Source organism: Scyliorhinus canicula, chromosome 10 (assembly GCF_902713615.1).
Source record: "Scyliorhinus canicula chromosome 10, sScyCan1.1, whole genome shotgun sequence".
Classification (NCBI taxonomy): domain Eukaryota; kingdom Metazoa; phylum Chordata; class Chondrichthyes; order Carcharhiniformes; family Scyliorhinidae; genus Scyliorhinus; species Scyliorhinus canicula.
This window is the reverse complement of record NC_052155.1, coordinates 110,260,923-110,282,547: the sequence shown is the minus strand read 5'-3', so window position 1 is coordinate 110,282,547 and position 21,625 is coordinate 110,260,923. Positions and strand designations below refer to the sequence as shown.

At 49.2% G+C, this 21,625-nt stretch overlaps 1 protein-coding gene across 2 annotated transcripts in view; it reads right to left on the bottom strand.

Annotated features, from left to right (window-relative positions):
• Window positions 1-21,625, bottom strand: part of c10h8orf34 (chromosome 10 C8orf34 homolog) — a 536,034-nt gene that overhangs the window by 61,009 nt on the left and 453,400 nt on the right. For both annotated transcript variants that reach the window (XM_038809543.1, XM_038809544.1), the window contains exons 11-12: window positions 15,244-15,361; window positions 11,681-12,159 (exon numbers count right to left, since the gene is read on the bottom strand). In XM_038809543.1, the coding sequence (XP_038665471.1) occupies window positions 11,681-12,159; window positions 15,244-15,361 (597 nt within the window). The remainder of the gene's footprint in view (window positions 1-11,680; window positions 12,160-15,243; window positions 15,362-21,625) is intronic.

Below are 21,625 nucleotides of genomic sequence, written 5' to 3'. Positions count from 1 at the left end.
CTGGTTTTTTTGCATCCAGCCCCGAATGAAACACTTGGCCCACCCACCCCTTCCTCAACCTAACCTGATCCGCCACCTTCAGGTGCGTCTCCTGAAGCATAGCCATGTCCGCCTTCAGCCCCCTCAGGTGCGCGAACATGCGGGACCATTTGACCGGCCCATTCAGTCCCCTCACATTCCAGGTGATCAACCGGATCGGAGGGCCACCTGCCCCCCTCCCCCGTCGACTAGCCATCACCCTTCCGTAATCCGCCACGTGCCCGCGCACCCCCCCGCTCAGCCCGTTCCCCACAGCGACAGACCCCCATCCCGCCCCCTCTACACGCTCCAGCTCCTTCTTGGCCATTCCAGCAGCAACCCAGAATCCCCCCCCTCCCAATCTAGGGCCCCCCCAGCTGCGTAACTCCGGTCATTGTACTTCCGTAAGTCAGCCGACTCCTGCTGACCCCGGCTGCTCCCGCCACCACAATTACCCTCCCCAGTGTCCCCCAACCATTCCCCCAATGCCGACCCCGCCCCCTGCTTCTCCAGCGCGGGAGAGAGGCCCGCGCCCCCCATCCCAAGCCCCGCCCCCCCGACCCAAAACGCGGGAAGACAGGCACATGAGCCAACAGGGCCGCGAATCCCACCCAAACCCGTAACCAGTGAAATAATAAAAATCCCAACTTGATATGATAAAACACCCAAGTAAACAGATAACAGTCCCAAAAAGCAGAAAAGAAAAGGCAAGTCAGCAAAAAGAAAAAAAAAACATCGTCCAATAGAACCAAAAAGAGCGAAAGGATATCAAGGAGGACAAAGCCTCCGGGCTGCATACAACGTTCCCCAGCCCCCAGTCCTCAGTTCAAGTCTAGCTTCTCTGCCTGGACAAAAGTCCAGGCCTCCTCCGGGGAGTCAAAATAAAGTAGGCGGTCTTTATAAGTGACCCACAGGCGTGCCGGCTGTAACAGGTCAAACTTGACACCCTTCTTGTGGAGTACCGCCTTCGCCCGGTTAAACCCAGCCCTTCTCTTCGCCACCTCCGCACTCCAGTCCTGGTAAATCCTGATCTCCGTATTCTCCCACTTACTACTCCTCTCCCTCTTCGCCCAACGAAGCACACACTCACGGTTGACCAAGCGTTGAAAGCGGGCCAGCACCACCCTGGGTGGCTTGTTCGGCCCGGGCTTCCACAGCCGCACCCGATGGGCACTCTCCAACTCCAGGGGTCCCCGGAACGACCCTACACCCATCAGCAAGTTCAGCATCAGGACCACGTAGGCCCCCAAATCCGAACCTTCCAGCCCCTCCGGGAGGCCCAACATCCGCAGATTCTTCCGGCAGGAGCGGTTCTCCATCTCCTCCATCCTTGCCAACCATTTCTTGTGAAGCGCCTCGTGCGACTCCACCTTCACCGCCAGGCCGAGGAGTTCATCCTCGTTCTCCGAAGCCTTCTGCTGCAGCTCCCGAATCTCCGCAGCCTGAGCCATCTGAGTCGCCCCGAGCCTGTCCAGCGATGCCCTCAACGGCTCCAGGATCTCAGCCTTTAGTTCCTGGAAGGAGTGCAGCAGCAGGTCCTGCTGCTCCCTCGTCCACTGCTGCCATGCTGCCGGTTCCCCGCTCGCCGCCATCTTGTCCTTTTTGCCTCGCACCTTCTTCTGCTGCAAAGTTGATTTTCTGGTCGCTCCACTTCTAGTCCAGCCCATCCACCGGCCGCCAAGCGCCGAGGCTGCGTTCCCACCTGGGGAAAAATCAAATCAGCGCCGTTGCGGGCCCTTAAAAGAGCCCTTGGTGAGATCTTTTCCAGTTGTTCCCTTTGCTGCTAGAATCCAACTTTCACAAGGGCCCTCAGGTCAGCTTGAGGCCTCTAACACAGCCCTTCCCCCGCCTGCATGCTGAATAGAATTTGTCTCTCTGCTGCAGCCCCAGCCAAATCCTACACTGTTTCTGCGGGACTGGAAACCAAGAAACATATCATTCCTGGGTGAAAAAACTCCTCCTACATTCACCTATACTTTTTCATAAAAATTCCACTCCATATTGCTTAAAAAAGAGCTGTTTTCTGTGATCTTAGCAGGAGCTGCCGTGTGTGTGACCACTCACTCCATGGTGCACACCGGAAGTCGACCCTCCTCTTGTTCAGGTGTGCAGTCATTCAGTAGCATGTTTAGTGTTTGCTGAACACAACTATCATGAAAGTCAGCAGTCAGCACAAGGTCTGCATACTGCCTGCATTGGAAGCAATGGATGCTGTTTCATTACACAATAGGCACAGTTATTTTACAGAATATATAGTGGCTGTGTTAGCCACGGGTACAGATCCTGTAATGGCTGATAAACTTCACAAGTGGTCAAAAACAGGGGTCGGGATTCTCTGACCCCGGGCCGGATCGGAGAATCGCCGGGGGATAGCGAGGGGGGTGGGGGAGCCCTTCTTGCCATCAGCTCCCCACAGCGCCATAGCCAAGGCAGAGCCTCAGCCCTCAACTCCTGCATGTGCAGTTCTTTGGGTCCCTAATCACCCTTACCAAGGCCCACCTCACTGTGCAAATGTCCACCTCTAGATATGATGATAAAACACATGTTCCTCCTGAAAGAGTCTCCAGTGATTCTAAATGAATAGGAAAGAAACTCCAGGCTGAAACTCTGGACTTTATTCTGCTGTGATGTTAGTGATAAGGTTCCAGGCGGTATTTTACTCAGATCTGAATGTTTTTTGATGTGAATGTTTGTGTAACTAAGACTTTAATGCCAATGCCATCCTGATATGGCTGACTGATATTAAGAGACAGTAATGTCAATGTCAATGTTTGTGAAATGAAAGTTTCAGCTTTGACACAGCAGTAGCATTCTCTCCTCTGAGTCTGCAGGTCATGGGTTCAAAGATTCAAGTTTCACACGGCCAGCCGCGAGTCTGAGTGGGAGAGTGATAATTCCAGGAACCACCCTGTTCTGTATAAGACACTGGAATTGTGCGAGTGTACGGGCATTGCAGGCGACGTTCCGCAGCAGGCTGCTCCTGGGTAAAGATGGCCAACAGGTCAGGACATTGTAATGAGCGTTGGTGGTAACTGATCTCTGTCTCTTCCCTTGCAGGTTTATTTAGGATATACCGATGGAGCCAGTAAAGCTCCTGTTATTCTCATCACAACAATGGAGGAGGAAAGACTTCAGCATCAACATTGGCTGCACTGATGCTGGAGATTCACACTGAGAACCAGGGGGCCACAGGCCATGATCAGCGGCCAGAGACCACACCAGCCAGTGAAGACGACGCAGACACGCGAGAGTTTATTATCGTAGGTACTTGTTTCTCATGCTCTCCAAGACCATCTGCCGCCGGAGACCTCTGCCCTGTCCTCCAGGACTTGGCGTCACGTGACATAGAACAACACCTACTATTTGTGGCCGTTAAGGTTAAGGCAGCACTAAACCTTTATATAACTGGCTCATTTCAGTGGTCCACCGGAGACCTTTGCGGCAGCTCCCAGGCATCCGCACATAAGAGCCTCAGGGAGGTAATGGATGCGAACTTTGCCAGGGCAAGAGACTACATCCACTTTCACCTGCTGCAGTGAGCCAGGATGACCGATCCACGGGGTTTGGGCAGATAGCTGATCAGGTCACATGTGCAGAGAGCAATTGACTGCATCCATGTGCATCTCCGTTCCCCATGGCATCAGGGTGTACCTTTTATCAACCATAAGGGATTCCATTCCCTGAGTGTTCAATTGGTCTGTGACCACACCAGGCGCATAATGCTGGAAGCGACCATGACAGCTTTATCCTTGGCCAGTCCCAGATCCCGGAACCTTTCGAGGAACATCCAAGTATATAGGAATACCTCATAAGGGACAAGGACCCAAGCTGATGGTGCCAGTGCAGAGGCCAGAGACCCGCTACAACGATGCATACACTGCAATTCATGCAGTGATAGAGCAGACAATCAGCATCCTTGAGATGCGTTTCCACTGCCTGTATAGGTCAGGTGGAGCCCTGCAGTTTAGCCCCCAGAGGGTCTCCAACATTATGATGATGGACTGCGCTCTCCAAAACCTGGCACCGCATCAGACTGAGGAGCTTGCTGAAGTGGATCTGGAGGAGTGGGACATTTCCCCAGATGAGGAGGCCGTCGAGGAGGGTGCTGAAGAGAACCCTCCAGAGGAGGTGGAGGAAGGTGGCCATCAGGGTGCCAGCATGGGCATGGGCAAAGAACTAGAGATGCCCTCATCACTGCATGCTTCCTGGAGGACCAGGATTAGCAAGAACACTTGGCTGCCACTTCAGGATCTGGCCACTCCTTTTGTGCCCGGGGGTTGCATATATCCTCGAATGCCAGCTGCCCATTCAGTGTAGGAAGGTGATGATAACTTGCAATGAGGAATGGTCTGTGAAGCTCCTCAGAGATACTGCTAATATCCGTCTCCTGTCTGTCTGATGCATGCTCGCAGAATCCCTGTGGCCTGAATCATTTCAGAACAATGATGTACAGAGTCACTCATCTCTCCTGGTACTGTTTGGGAAGGGTGCGGATTTGGTTAGTGGATTCCCTGCATCATTACTGGTCCTATCAGTGCGAGGGAAACTCTTGCGCTGAGATGACATCATCTCTTGGAGTGGAATGGAGGAGACGCTGTAAGTCCGAATGCATCCCTATGGTGAGCTGTACCATTGCATTCATCAATCAATAGAGATCAGGTAGCCTAAAAGTGATGAACAAAAATGAGTTTTAATCCAGTGACATACGAAAGGTAAACAAATGTCAGTGCTCAACATATCTAAGTGCCTAACATCACCCATGCCCATGCTGTACAACTACAATTTCCTAACCTTACTAACCCTCCCACCATGTCTAGGTGTCTCTCCAGGATCCACATCTGAGATTGGGGCTGCCTGCTGTCTGCTGGGCTCTATTGCCTGAGGTGCCCTTGGCAGGCGTACTCTGGAGACTGGACCTGGAGGGCCCCGGCCTACTTGTGGGTGGCACAGGGTTTGTGGTGCACCTGTTCTGTCTGCTGTGCTGGAGGTGCGCCGGTCTCTCCACACAGGGAGTCAGATCGACTGGACACTCCCAGGATCATAGAAGCTTAGAATATCCTGGATAGAAGGCCCAAGGCTATGTACCAATAGATCCTCCTTCATTTGGGTGCTTGAGGGCCCCTGGATCCCTCCATGGGATAAAGGGGCGGCTGAAGTAAGATCCAGCAGGCCCGTCGTCCTCTGACGCTGGCTCTCGTAGATGCCCTACAGAGTCTGCACATGCTGTTGATGCCCTACACCAATGGGTTAATGCCCTGAACCATCAAGTTCATGGCCAGAGCCATGCATTGGACACCTCCTGCTATGGATCGAATGTCAAATTCCACTGCAGATGCCACCCTTGCAGTGTTGGCCTGGGGGCCTCACATTGCCAGCACAATCTCTTTCAATGAAGGCTTTGGGACTCCTCCAGTCAGCCTTGCAATCGCAGGATTGTCATGCACACGCCTTCCTGATATTCTGACTCTGCCGTTGCATCTTCAACGGTTGAGGGATGAAAGATGCCAGAGGCATGGCCCTGGCTGGGGCACAGCTGAATCCTAGGATCCAGCAGACCTTTGACTGTCCAATACCTGGGATATCCATGCCTCCACCTATATGGATCTGATGTTATGAGGTGCTCACCCCGATAGTGATCCAGAGGCCTGCCTGCTGTGATCGGCACCAATGTGTGTGTCTCTGTGTTGATGGAAAGTGCAAGTGGAAGCTGTGACTCATTTTCAGTGTCCTCCACTGACATCTCCTTGGAACTCTGCTCCTGGCTTGGCGCAGGATCCTTGCTGGTGGAGGGTGATTTTCCTGCAAGGGAAGGGAAGTGTCTTTCATGTGTTAGTGCAGGCTCGATGGGATGAAAGGCCTCTTCTGCACAGTATTATTCTGTGATTCTGTGACATGATATTGGTACATGGCAAGGGCAGAGGTCTGGGAGAAACAGAGCTCACGTGTGTTTGGCAGATGGATGAAAGTGGGGAGGCTCTTCACTTTGCTCTCTCCTTCCCTCCTCCATCGCCACACAGGCATCCACCTGCTCCTCCCCTGAGAGCTCCTGGGTTCTCTCCTCGAATGGAGTCAGGATCCTCAGCTCTGCCAAACCACTGCCATCTTCACTCACTCGCAGTGGTGATGAGCAAGCTTATCCTGCAGGGAGACAGATGGGGAGGTTGTGAGCAGTCTGCGTGCCTGGTCAGGTGATACTGTGGGTGAGCACAGATGAACGATGAGGAGAGGAATCTGATAGGAGATGTGAAAGCGTGTGGGACGTCAGGTGGCGGAGCACAGCAAGGTGGCAGCAAATGGGGACCAGGTGGCATGGCGAGGGGTGTCTGAGAGGGACAGTGGTGAGAGAAGACAAGAAGCACTTACCCTGGCAATATGGAGGAGGTCATTCATTTTCTTACCGTACTACAGCCCTGTCCTCTTGCAAAGAGTGCTGGAACTCACCAGCAGGGCCAGAACCTCCCAAGTGGGGTTGGTGACCTTACCAGAGGGACCCCTGCCCACCTGCGGGTGGATGATAGCCATTCGCTCCGCCAAGGCATCCAACATTAATGTCAGGGCCCTCTCTGTTAACCGTGGAGCTGGAATCTTAGCTGCCATGCTCTGGCCTGACTGCGAGCAAGTGCTGTGGGCCTGTTTAAATGTAGCACCACCTTGATTGAACTGTCCTGATGACCTCCAGGGCGGGCGAATCGGACACACAGTGCCACGGGCACGGCGTTTTTCATGTGGGGAAACGTTTCCCCCCCCCCCCCCCAAAGTGTCTAAGGAATCTGGTTTAGATCGCGCTGACGGAGCCAGAAGGATTCACACTGGTTTTCACGCTTAGAATGACACTCGTCTAATTTTGTAGCCATACTCTGACTGACGGAAAGAAAGGGCTTATGTTGCATTATCAAACCTAACTGACTGCTCCAACCTTCTGCCTTTTGATCAAGGTGCAAAAACGTCAGCGTAGTCCTCAAAGAGTTAATGTACTAATAGGTTTCCAGTTAAAATTGAAAACAGAAACTGACATGGCTCAAACCTTACTGAGGGATATCACATCTGAATGATTTTCTCCATACAAATTACCACACATGTTTCTGTTTTTAACAAAATCACAAAGTTCTGCCAGCATTAAATGCTGTGCAAGTAGGTTGCTTGTGAATGAAAGCTGGAGCTTGGAGTTAATAACGCCAAGAATCGAGGGCCAAGAGTACTCTGAACTCTTTAAAATTAAAAAAAGTAAAGAAATAACTAACTGTCCACAGCTAAAATACAAACGTAACCAGCTTAAATAATGCAGGAGTTGGAACATGCAATCGGACACGTACAAAAAGAATTACAGTACTACTATTACAGTACTAAAATAATTACAATACTCATTGCTCAAGGAACATACCATTAATTTCCCCAGAAAACTGTCACTGCAGTGGATTTTCTTCCATGATGTTCTATCCAATGTATTGGGCTGAATTTTATATTTGAAGATTGGTGTGGTGTTCTTTGTGATTCTGTGTTCAGGATGGATGTCGTAGTGTTCACAACGACCACAGAATCTAAGTTCATTAATGAACATCTCTTATTGTCACGAGTAGGCTTCAATGAAGTTACTGTGAAAAGCCCCTAGTCGCCACATTCCGGCGCCTGTCCGGGGAGGCTGGTAACTTTTATTTACACTACTTAAATTAAGCTCGACCACTTACTCCTATAGTAAACAATAATTATAATATTCTACACTCGACTAACACTCGCCTCTACACTCTAACTCTAACTGTACTCTATCCTCTCTAGATCTCTCCTATGCACTCTACGCCAGCCTTCCCTCTCCCAGAAGTCTGAGAGTCAGAGCTTTATATAGCACTGCATCTAGCTCCATCTAGTGGTTAATTGTAACATGATATTAACTCTTTGTCTGCTGAACATTTCTATTTGTCACAATTGGGACTGCTATTGTCCTGTTCATGTGTTAAATCCTGCGTGATGACATCAAGTTGCAAAATCCACGTCAACATGACGGTTTCCTATAAAACAGCAAGTGGGCGGGTGCCAAAATAAGCAGACCATCCACTATTTTTAAAAACATCATTAACAGGCATTGAGCTTGTTAACAATCAATTTGCCCCAACATTACAATGTCCATGGAATAATAGAGTTGGCGTGTTCAAGTCAGGAATGTGCTTTTTCACATCGGAGATGAAAAAGCAGGAAGGGGGCTGGGCGAACATCCTTTGGGAAGGGTGTCTTGTGGACATTGGGGGCACCACTCCCCCAAGGCTATACCCCACTTTGTAGTTCCCTGCTTGGCCTCCCTTCTCCTCAAGAATCGTCCCCCCACTGGGTGCACCCCCTCCAAACAAAAGTCCCAGGCATACCTGGGACCAAAGTTCATTAATATCTTTTTTGTCAGTCCTAGGTGTGCCCACTACTGAATACTGGCATTGCTGGGACTGTTAAAGATGCCAGCCAATCCCATTGGCAACAATACCGCCCCCCCCGCCCCATAATTGTTTCATGTGGTAAAATGTATATTCACAAGCACAAAATATACTTCCACAAATATTTATCTGTCTGATTTAAGATTAATCTGAATTCTTAAAGCCTAAAATTGCTCCCATTTTTCTTATTAAATTCAATTTATGGGAATGTTCTTACTTTGAGGATAAGTATTGATTATCTGATTGATATGTTGGAACGCTTTTGCATGTCTTTGGATTCTTTATGAAACTGCTGCACAGAAACAGATTTATTTTCTATGCCTTCTACTGGTTTTTGGAAACTATTAACGTGTTTGTGCTTCATGAAAACAATTCTTGAGCAACATCAACATTGATGTACTTGTTGAATAGATTTAGAATTTAAAACAAAGTCAACAGAAAGTTCCATTTGAAACAAATGAGTTTTATTTTTCTAATGGGACTGAAAATCTACATGGGTTGTATGCTGGCATAAACTGCAGGATGTGCTTAGCCAGGACCTCCATCCAGCATTGACCTTGCCAAAGTGTGTGGGGGTCAAAGGTCCTCCCTTCATTTGAATAGCCTGGCAGCCAGCCAAGCATATTTGGAGCAGATGCCTGCCCGCACTGTGGCTGACGTGTACTAGGTTAGTAGAATGCAATCAGCCACAAGTATCCCTTGGTATCCTTTTCACAGAGGCAATAACAATGGCCGGGATTTTACGGAAGCCAATGGATGTTTTGCTGGTTCGCCGAATTTTCCATCCCGCCCTCGATGGGTCCGTCATGAGTGGGATCAGAAAACCCCAGCCAATGGGTGAACATTTCCGATTTTTATTGTCTATATTGCTGGCTTTTCTTGCCAGACACTGCAGCACTTAGAGAAAACAAAATTCGGCAGACATCTCCGACACTGTCATGCTGGCGGAGCAAGGCCTCATTGCTGGCTCTGTACTGAAACAGACCTCCTCCCACAACCCTCCCCACCCCCACACGTAAGCACTGGGGAAACTAGGACTGCTCCCTCCCTGCCTGAGTAGTGAGTGTGCGATCACTGCCGGCGAAGCTCTGGGACAGGTTGCTTCCAGGTCAGGAATTAAGGTGGCATTTGAGAGTGCCATCATTAGCCGAGGTATAGAATAAAAGAGATGAAAGTTATTATGGAGCTGTATGTAACAGTCCTTTGGCCACAGCTAGCTTACTGTGTGCAGTTCTGGTCTTCACACTATAGGAACGATGCAAATGCATTAGAAAGGGTGCAGCGGAGATTCACCAGGATGTTGCCTGGGCTTGGATGTCACAACTGGAAGAGAGGCTGGGTAGGTTGGGGTTGTATTCTTTAGAGCAGAGAAGGCTGAAGGGGAACCCCATTGAGGTGTAGAAAATTATGAGGGATATAGCTAGGGTAAATAGGAAGAAACATTTCCCCTTAGTAGAGGGGTCAGTAACCAGGGAGCATAGATTTAAGGTAAGGAGTAGAAGGTTAGAGAGGATTTTTAAAATCTTTTCACCCAGAGGGTGGTGGGAACCTGGAACTCACAGCCTGAAAGGGTGGTAAAGGCTGCAATCCTCACAACATTTAAGAAGCATTTAGATGAGCACTCAAAACGCTATAGCATATAAGGCGGCAGACCAAGTGCGCGAAAATTGGATTGGAATAGATAGGTACTTGATTGCCAGCACAGACACAATGGGCCAAAGGGCGTTGCCGCATTCCCCACCCCCCCGCCCTGCCTTCCTGATTCTGGATCCTTTGGTTAGGCACTGAATGCCTTTGAACGAGAGACCTCGGCTGGGATTCTCCGAGCCTCCGCGCCATAATCGTGCTTGGCCGGTTGGGGGTCATTGAAAGTGGCCCCCGCGGAGATTCTCTGCCGGCAACTGGAACTGGCCGAGTTCCCGCCGGTGTGATTTACTCATGGTTGCACCCGGCGGGCACTCAGAGAGGCGGCTGCAGACTCAGTTCGCGGCCGCCCTGGTTGGGGGGGGGGGGGTATCCGTCACCAGGAGGGTATCCATCACCGGGGGGGGGGCGGCCTCCAGAATGACCAGGTTTGCGATCGGGGACACCGATTGGCAGACGCACGCGATCTGGGGAGGGCCTATATTGTTGTGGCCCGTCCATGGTGTGGGTCCGCCATGTTGCTCAGGGCCGCAGGCTGTCGCTGCGTGATTGCATGGACCCCTGGCCGGAAGTGCAGGGCCCTGTATCGGCAGTCGGAGCTGCAGAGAGCACTCCAGGGCCCTGCCATCCCTCCTCAGGAAAGTCCAGAGTGATTTGCGTCCATTTTCCCATGGGCATGGGGACATAGCCCCATTATCAGCGAATTCCGTCCCTCGCCTCTGGAGCCCACAAGCAAACACACAAGCTTTTGCTTGTCATGCTCCCCTCATGGTGAGCCTCCCAGCAGCAGTAGGAGGAGGCCCTTAAATGGGCATTAATTGTGCACTTAAGGGCCTCAATTGGCAGGAGGATGGGAAGATCACCCATGGCTTTTGCTGCCATGGATTTTTAACTGGGGTTAACTGAGGGGAAGGAGGCGGGCTCCCCACCCGCCACCCTCGTGCCTGATTAAATGCCCCCAATACCAGAACAAGATTCTTCTCATGTCATTAGAGAAATGGTGTGAGCATTACATTTAAGATCAGGTGGTCAACAGATGAATGAAGGTTAATGGTGGAGCCAGCAAAATAAGAATATTTTATTTTCTGTGATTAATACTGTTATTTTTCATATCCCATCTGAAAATAAGTGTTCAGGTTGTTCTTTCAAAGTATACTTGAGTATTCCTTGGCAACATTGCTGGGAAGCAATGCTTCTCGTTAATATCAATTTAAGTTGATGGAGGTGCAGAGATTACATCAAAATGACACTATGGGCGGGTTTCTCCATCCCGCCAGCCCCCTTTACAGCACGACGCACCCCGCCGGCAGTGAGATTCTCTGTTGCTGCAGCCGGCCAATGAGGTTTCCCCTTGTGGCCACCCCCACACCGCCGGGAAACCCGCAAGCGTGGGTGTGCAACCCGTGAAGCAGAGGATTACGACAACATAGAATCCCGCAGCCTTTCTCCAAAGTTTCTTCATATTTTAATTATTTTCTGACAGTGTTCTCATAAATTAATTTGCATGGTAAAAATTTTAATTTCCAAATCTACTTTGCAACCTGCTTCACTCTTTTAATAATTTACTCCCAGCGACCAAAATAATTTATATATTCTCTCACCTCAGACAGATGGCTCCTTTGTGAAAGATTCTCAGCATTTACATCAGCCTGGTTAACTGGAGAACTAAGGCGTCTGCCAGTTTGACTGAGAGGTGTTGCCATTCGATTTGGATTGCTGAAGATTTCTTCTTTACCGCCAGGATTGTTAGAAATTGCAGTTTGAAATAATTGACTGCTAGGAGTCCCAGGTCGACTTCCCTGTGCTGATGGTAATTGAGGCCTGTTATACTGGCTGTTGGGAGCCTGAAGTTGACTGTTTTGGTTACTGGAGCTCTGTGGTAATTTATTGCTTTGGCTCTGAGGTGGAATTTCTTTCCCAAAAAGACCTGGTGGTGTTTGAGGTCCAGAACTTTGGCCCAGTGATGCCTGCGACAGACTTCCATGGTAATTTGACATGTTTAATTTACTTCGGATATTCGAACTCCGCTGCATTTCCGATTCAGTTGTTTGTGCTTTTGCAGCAAGGTCCTTGTCGAGTTCTACAATAGGAACAGTTTTGTTTTCTTTAGTCATGGAGCCAGACAACAGTGAAATGAACATTTCAAGAACATCTTTCTGGTTAAAATTAACATGAAAATCTTTCTAATTAAAATTAGCTGCAATGAGAGATAAACAGAGAAAGGGAGTCAGACAGGGAAAAAAAAACAGGAACAAAAGGACACTTAAGAAAATGTTGCCTGAGTAATTTCATGATTACCTAGTGTTTTTAAAAATTGGCTTGTTCAGAACTACAGAAACCCTTGGAATTATTTTATCAAATTTCCAATTCAGGGGCAATTTAGCGTGGCCAATCTTATCAGCCACATGCCTGTAAAGTTGCCATAGTCCCAGATGACCATAAACTGCGTTCCCCTTTGAGGTGGTGATTTAACCAGAGGGTCACCACACCTCAGGTGAGGGGAAAGGTTGAGAAGGTGGGGCCTTCATGAATAACCTCAGTAGTTACAGGAATTGAACCCCCGCTGTTGGCCTTGTTCTGCATTGCAAACCAGCTGTCCAGCCAACTGAGCTAAATTTCCATTATACCAGTATGGTCAGTGTCACAATTAAAAGAATCCTTACTGTTTATCAGACTAAAGCAGAAGTATAAAGGATTAATTCTAATAGTGCAATATGCCAATGGAACACAGTATAAATCATCACAGGATGTGATATGACGTCTAATGATCTTGTTCCCTCTTGTCGATCTCATGATAAGTAAACCTACAGTACGAGATATTCTAATAACTTTAATGTTTTCCTTACCTCATCAAACTTTGTAAATAATCTGCTTTTGCACAATGAGATCAAGAATATAATAAAACAATACAAAACAAAATACTGCAATTAGTCATAAAGGATCACCCATGTTACGTATATTGAGGAAATATGAACAGGAGGATTGCATGCCCTTAACATGAAGTGTAAATTTCATTTTCCATCCTGAATTTGAGCAGGTCTTGGAAATGTACAAATTCTCCACCTAGAAATCTCTGTCTTCCAGTTTGTGCAGTGCCTGGGATAAAGGGAACTGGCAATTCCCTGAACATGGCCTCAGATGGCACAGGAAGTAGAGCTGAGGGAAATGGTTTTGCACACAATGAATTTCTTCAGTCATTACCTCCTTATTGCCCCATGGAGCCAATACACAGGTTAGCCAAGGATGGAAGCTGGGCCTGGCAGTGTTGAAATCAAACAATGGAAAGTTTTAGTCAGGCCCTGTTGGAAAGAGGGCAAATCAGTCAAATGGCCTATACCCACTGGATGGCCACAAAGAGCTCCCACACCCACAGTGGCCTGTTGGTTCCATATTTCCTGCTTTCCTTTCTGCATCAGGAGCTCAACACACTGGGATGTATGCCTTATCATAAATTATATCTTTAAGGATAACATAGAATTAACAGGCATAGTAGAACATAGAACGATACAGCGCAGTACAGGCCCTTCGGCCCTCGATGTTGCACCGACATGGAAAAAAACTAAAGGCCATCTAACCTACACTATGCCCTTATCATCCATATGCTTATCCAATAAACTTTTAAATGCCCTCAATGTTGGCGAGTTCACTCCTGTTGCAGGTAGGGCATTCCACGGCCTCACCACTCTTTGTGTAAAAAACCCACCTCTGACCTCTGTCCTATATCTATTACCCCTCAATTTAAGGCTATGTCCCCTCGTGCTAGCCACCTCCATCCGCGGGAGAAGGCTCTCGCTGTCCACCCTATCTAACCCTCTTATCATTTTGTATGCCTCTATTAAGTCACCTCTTAACCTTCTTCTCTCTAACGAAAACAACCTCAAGTCCATCAGCCTTTCCTCATAAGATTTTCCCTCCATACCAGGCAACATCCTGGTAAATCTCCTCTGCACCCGTTCCAAGGCTTCCACGTCCTTCCTATAATGAGGCGACCAGAACTGTACGCAATACTCCAAATGCGGCCGTACTAGAGTTTTGTACAACTGCAACATGACCTCATGGCTCCGGAACTCAATCCCTCTACCAATAAAGGCCAACACACCATAGGCCTTCTTCACAACCCTATCAACCTGGGTGGCAACTTTCAGGGATCTATGTACATGGACAGTATTGTGATTGCCTGATCAAAGGTTGTTTCTTTTCTCACTCTGTGTTAACAAAATAGTTCTTAGCAACCAGTGACAGAGACAGACAAAGGCCAAGGTGAATGGTGCTCTCAAGGGTCTCATATTGGAGTCTTTTGGTCCAGGTTTCCGTGTTGATCCGACAGAATCTTGTTCACTCTTTTCGAGACCAGTGTCTGGCAAGAGTTAACTAATGGCACCCAGCATTAGCTGAAAGATGCCATGAGGGTACAGCGATGGACTGGGGGAAGGTTTAAGTCCTTGTCCTTGGTATTTTGTCAGATGGGATCAAACAAATGATCAAACATGGGATAAGCCGCCAGAGCCTAGAAATAAAGGACCTAAAGGAAATGAAGGAGCCTAGAAATAAAGAAAAAAATAACTGGAGTTTGGAAGGGAAGGCTGCTGCCTTCTTCAGTTGGAACAACACCTGGTAAGAGTGAGGAAGCACAGAGGAAGAACTTCCTACACTTTGCTGGAGAACCAAAGGCTGTGGCGACTAGCTACAGAGATCAATGCTCACCCCACGCCATTATTCCATTTGTCTTCCTGGTCCAATAAATCATTCTCACCTTTCACAGGTCATATGATGTTCCCTTTTATTTAGCTTAGTCATCATTTTTTTAACTGGTGCTTCTTACTAAACCATTTTAAAATTAGCTATGGGCTTGACGCCCTTTATGGATAATCTGTGTCTCCCGAACTCAAATCTTAGAGTAATGCTAATATACGGTAATTAATGTATTAAACCCAACTTCATCGTGTTCTTCCCTGGCAGGGTACCTAGCAACTGCGCTACCTCATTGACCCTGGTGGAGGAGCCTAAGAATTATCAGGGCCAATATCCTTACAGGTGGAAAAATCCACTGTTTTGTATAATAATCCAGAATTTATCATGCACATTTTTCATAATTATTGAAGTACTCACAGGTAATAACATCTACTTTTAAAAAAAACTAAATAGAGGAGGAATTCATACATACCAGTGAGATACTTCTCCACTGCTAACAATTCCTTTGAGGCCATGAAATCTTTTCCTTTCTGTTTCAAAGACCCTCCACTTTGGCCAGACAATATGCAGGATTCCCAGAATGGTTGGCGCTGAATATTCACAAAATAGAGAATGCATCTTAGAATTCAATTTTGTGAGCTTTATTTGACTATTCAAATTATTTAAATAAATGATTTATTGAAATAACCAAAAAGGCAAGAGGAAGAAAATACAGGGTGTAGAATTCATACTTCAGCTGTACGAAGCCTGCTAAGACCATACCTGGAGCACTGTGAGCAATCTGAGCACCACACCTTAGTAAGGAGATAATGGACTTGGAGGGAATGCATTGTACACTTCCGGGAATGATAGCTGAACTCCAATGGTTAAGCTATGAGGAGAAATTTAACGAATTGGAATTTAGAAGGTTAAGGAATGGTTTGATTGAATTTTTGAAGATATTAATGGGAACAGATAGGGTAAGATTAGGAGAAACTGTTTCCCCTGGCTGGGGAGTTTGGGACTAGAGGGCATAGTCAAACAATCAGAGCCAGCCCTTTCAGGACTGAAATTAGGCAGCACTTCTTCATGCGAACAGCAATTGAAGCTCGATCAATTATTAATTTTAAAACTGAAATTAATATATTTTTGGTATCCAAAGGTATTGAGGAATATGAGCGAAGATCACAGAGCAGCCATGATCTCAATTATGGTATGGAATAGAATCAAAAGACGAAATGGTCAAAATGGTTTCTGTGTTCTACTCCTCTGATTTCTATTGGAGCACCATTCCACCTATATCAGCCATTCTTTGGTTCTTTTGTAGACCACAAATGAGTCTGAACCGAGTTAGCAAAAATAAAACTTGATCTATTGCAAAGCAATTATATTTACAATATACAACAGACCCCAGTTGGGTCTGCTCTGTCGGTTCCATGCTTGGCTGACTTTATACAGATCTTAACCATGAATGATCTCAGGCTTTCCACCCCCCGAGCGGGGCTGCTCGTATTTGAAAGACTTACGGGGAGACAGATTGCTCCAAATCAGTAGGTCTCGTGGAGGTTATAACATCCCTCCCCCCCGCAAAGTCCAAAGACTCTTTTGACAACTGCAGGGTAGGAGGGTGCCGGTCTCTCTTCCCACATGGCAGTGCTTCATCCACTTGCGATGTTGAATCTGGTGGCATATGCCTGAACGATGAATGTCGCTTCTGGTCAGACCGTTGTGGTGGATTCACTGTCTGAGGCTGCAGTACTGCTTGCTCCCCATTGGAGACCTCCGATGCCTGGGTTCCATGTCAGAATCTGTATTCATGACCTCTCTCATTTCAACATCTTGACCCCTTGGGGTAATGCTCTCGCCTCTACTGGCATCGGATTTGGTTTGACTGTAATTTTCCTTTCCCACGGAACTTTGCATAGAACTGGTCATCTGGACCGTATGCGGTCAAGGTGCTTTCTCATGATGCAACCTTGTGCCTGAACCTAATAAGATACTGGCCCTGTCTGGCAGACAATTGTCCAGGAGATCCACTGGGCGCCATCTGCAAAGTTTCAAACATAGATTGCGAGGTCTGGTATAAAGAGTCTGGGTGGTTTGCGTTGAACAGGTCAATGGCCTTGCCACTCCGAGTTGTGATGTACTTTCCTGCCTATATCAGGGTAAACCATACTAGGATGAGTTTGAAGCCTCTGATCCATTAACAGTTCAGCCAGCGTCACCCTAGTCGCTCATGCAGAGTGGATCTATAGCAGAACAAGAACCTGGCCAGTCTTGTGTCCATCGATCCTGAAGTCTGGCTTTTTAGTCCACGTTTGAAACGCCCTGGGCGCGATTCTCCGCTCCCCACGCCAGGTGGGAGAATCGCGGGAGGGCCCCCCGACTAATTTCACGACCCCCTGGCGCCCCCCGCGATTCTCCCGCGTTTTTCACGGCGACCGGCGATTCTCCGACCCAGATGGGCCGAGCAGCCTGCCGTTCGCGACCGTTTCACGACAGCGGCAACCACACCTGGTTGCTGCCGTCGTGAAATCGGCGTGAGATGCCCGTTTTGGGGCTTGTAGGGGGCCTGGTGGGGAATGAGCACCACGACTGTGCTCGGGAGGGTACAGGCCCTCCCGATCGGTGCCCACTGATCGTCGGGCCGGGATCTCAATCGGACGCACTATTTCCCCTCCGCCGCCCCGCAAGATCAAGCCGCCACGTCTTGCGGGGCGGCTGAGTGGAAAGACGGCCACCGCGCATGCGCGGGTTCAAGCTGTCAGCCACCGTGACGTCAGCCGCGCATGGGCGGGTTGGAGCCGGCCAACATGCGCATGCGTGGCTGACGTCACATAGGCGCCACCGAGGGCAGCACGGTGGCCTAGTGGTTAGCACAACCGCCTCACGGCGCTGAGGTCCCAGGTTCGATCCCGGCTCTGGGTCACTGTCCGTGTGGAGTTTGCACATTCTCCCCGTGTCTGCGTGGGTTTCACCCCCACAACCCAAAAATGTGCAGAGTAGGTGGATTGGCCATGCTAAATTGCCCCTTAATTGAAAAAATAATTGGGTAATCTAAATTTATATAAAAAAAAACATAGGCGCCACCGTCGCGTCATTCTAGGCGCGTCGCCTTGACGCAAGCGTCAAGGCCTGGCAGCCGAGAATAACGGAGCGCCGCTCCTAGCCCCTCGGGTGGGGGTGAATTTGGTGAGAGGAGCGGGCTCCGAGGCCGTCGTGAAACTCGGCCGAGTTCACGACAGCCTTCACGATTTTTCCCGGGAGCGGAGAAACGCGCCCCCTTTCTGCCAACCCATTTGAAGCCAGGTGATACGAGCCATATGGATGTGCCATATCCCGTTAGCCTTCAGCAAATTTTCCAAATGGGATCTGGAGGCCTGTATGAAGTACAAGGAAAATAACCTGAGGTTTTCCAACACAGACTGGGGAAAATAAACGAGGCCTGGCGTTCCTCCTCCTCCTCCAGCACATCACCCCTCTGCTGCGCGATGTCGTGAAGTACACAGCAGGCGCCACGATGTGGGTGGACCTCCCAGTGTCGTACTGTAGGGCCCCTCCAAGGCACCTGAACTGCCTATTCAGGAGGCCAAAGCACCGCTCGGTCATGGACCTGGTCGCTGCATGGATGTCGGTGTAGCGGGTTTCGGAGTCAGTCTGTAACCTATGGATAGGTGCCATCAGCCACGACCGCAGTGTATAACCCCTGTCGCCGAGGAGCCATCTCGAACATGTCAAGAATCGCTGAGTGTGCCAGGACGAAGGCATCGTGCACAGTGCCTGGGTATCGAGCGCAGACGTTTATGATGCACAGCTGATGGTCACATATCAGCTGCACGTTCATTGAATGTGCATTGAATTGAACCAAACCCTTTTGGTTTGTGTAGAGTGCCTGTCATCTGCAGATGCTCATAGGGGACATGCATCCCATCGATTACCTCCTGGACCCGGGACATCCCGGCGATGGTGGCAAACCCCGCTGCCCTGGCATCCTGCAAGGCTCGGTCTACATTGAAGTGGATGCATTGAGCCGCCTGGGCATAGAGGTCCTCCATGATGGCACAGATGCACCTGTGCACCGAGGTCTGTGAGATCCTGGATAGGTCCCCTGTCACGTAAATGTTCAGGACAACCGTCTGTGTGGAGTTTGCACGTTCTCCCCACGACTGCATGGGTTTCCTTCGGATGCTCCGGTTTCCTCCCACAGTCCAACGATGTGCAGGTTAAGGGGATTGGTCATGATGACTTGCCCCTTAGTGTCCAAAATGATTAGGTGGGGTTACTAGGTTAAGGGGATAGGGTGGGGATATGAGCTTAGGGGCGGGGGTACTCTTTCGGAGGGCTGGTGCAGACTCGATGGGCCGAATGGCGTCCTTCTGCACTGTAATGATTCTCTGATTCTAGTTCTATGACTCTACAGATTTTACATTATGAAACCAATTCAATTTCTGTGAAGAGGATTTGACAACTCTGAGGAACTGAACATGTGCAAGGATTGTGCATGTGGAGTTGCACTGAAGTCATAAGCACATGACATAGCCACTGCAACCTTTTAATCAATCAACAATTCGGTTCATCTCTGACTCATTACTGAAACTAATTGTGTGCTTCTTAAGAAGATTGCAATCCTGAGACTGTTTGCTGTACCTGATCTGAAACAAACATTTTTTAAAAAATGTAATCAGAAGAATCAGTTGGGACACAGACAAAGATTACCGGTATGTATTCTGCTTGAAGGCACCAGTTTCAATTGATCTGTTGATCTATAGATAGGATTAAGCACATTCTACAAGAGACTATAGATTGCATTGACGTATGACTTATATTCCACTCTTCCTTTACAGACTATAGAAATAAACAAATCAGCCACCTGGCATTTATGCTCCACACAAATCACCTCACTCTATTTACTTCATTCACCCTATCAAAATATATGTTTTCTTCTTTTTTAAGCTAATCAATTAATAGAAAACTGAATCAAAAGCCAATGCCTTAGTGATAGAGGTCAACTGTAGGAAAGAGATCAGGAGGCCCTCAAAGGACACTTGCAGGAGGGAATGGAAGCAGATGACCCAGGAGGTCAACTCCCTATATCGAGGCCTGAGGACCTGGCAGCAGTGCCACAAGACATTCAATCACCTCACGCGGATAATCACAGTCAGTGAATACATCTATAATGGAAATCTGCTACATATCGCACCACCAACCTCTCACACTGCTCAATGCACCACGCCCCCATCACTCTCTTATCAGCAGTCTCCAAACGTTAACACTCAGGTCTGCCATTCAGATCCCCCAACTCACTCTAATGCACATTCCAATGCTTCATGACAATCACCTCACAGCCCCCACATACATGCACATATTCAGTTATGGCATAACACAAACACTGTGCAATATAATCAGCGACATTTGCAGGGTAAGATCGCTTACATTTACAGGGAGCAGAGCAGAACGAGCAGGGACCAGGCACTCCTGTATCTCCTGATCTCCATGGAAGTCATAGTGCTCCACTTCATGGAACCAGTTGTGATAGAGTCGATTGCATTTAACTTTGCTGAGAATATTAAAGATGATGACATGTTGCTGTCTTATATCTCTTCTAAACTCCACATTACCATCATCCTGCTATCTGGAATTTGGTGCAAGCTGCTGATGGGTGACCACTCACTTTGCACACCAAACCTCATTCCCTTACCTCAACTTGCCCCTTATGATTTTTGGCTTTCAGACGCCCAAAAGGTGGCACCTGTCCAGTCACAATGTTAGGAAGAAGAACAAGAGCAACATCATGGGCTGGATTCTCCGTATCAGGGACTATGTCCCCATGCCATCGTGAAAACAGTGGGGCGCGATTCTCCGCTGCCCACGACGGGTCGGAGAATAGCGGGAGGGCCTTCCCGACATTTTTCCCGACCTGCCGCTATTCTCCGCACCCCCCCCCCCCCACGACACGAATCGCTGCTCGACGTTTTTTACAGCGATTCTCCCCATGCCGATGTGCCGAGTTCCCAGGCCTTTACGGCCGTTTTCACGAACGCAAACACACCTGCTCTCACCGTTCGTGAAAACGGCCGCAAAGTGCCGTCCCGGACAACCATGGCACCGATTGGCACGGCCGCACCACGGCTGTGCCAAGGGTGGCATGGGCCCGCGATCGGTGGGCAGCGGGTCCGATACCCGCGCACTATTTGTTCCTGGCTGAGGGGCGGCTGAGGGGCATGACAGTCCGCGCATGCGCGGGTTTGACGCATATGCGTGATGACGTCATCCACGCATGCGCGGGTTGGAGCCGTCCAACCCGCGCATGCGCGGCTGACGTCATCGTGCGCATCAGCCGCCGTGACGCTTGGCGCGCAGGCTTAGCGACAGTCGCTAAGCCCGCGATGCCGTGCTTCACGGGGCCGCGCTGCTAGCCCCGCCCAGGGGGGAGAATCGGGTCCTGGGAGGGGGAGCAGAGGCTGCCGTGAAACACGGCCAGTTTCACGGCAGCCTTTACGACTCGCCGCATTTGCGGAGAATCGCGCCCGTGGTCTTTTATGCCAGAGAAATTGTGTCAAAAAGCCACAGATTCACAGTCCAGCAGGGGGCTAGCAGGGATCCACTGTGGAGCTCGCAGTTCCAGCTGCAGATACAGCCCACCGCACATCCGGGTCAAAGGACGCACATGCGCATAGCTGCGGCCTCCAGCGGCCGCGCTGTGCTCCATGGCGGACTGAGACCGCGGTTATAGTGCCCCCGATCAGCCACGAGCCCAACCAGGACTACCCGCTCAAAATTACCCTGGTGCTGTATGAGGCCCCCCCTGCCCTCCGATCGGCCCGTCCTCGACTATGGCGGCCATGAACTGAGTCCGTAGCCGCCACGCGAGCATC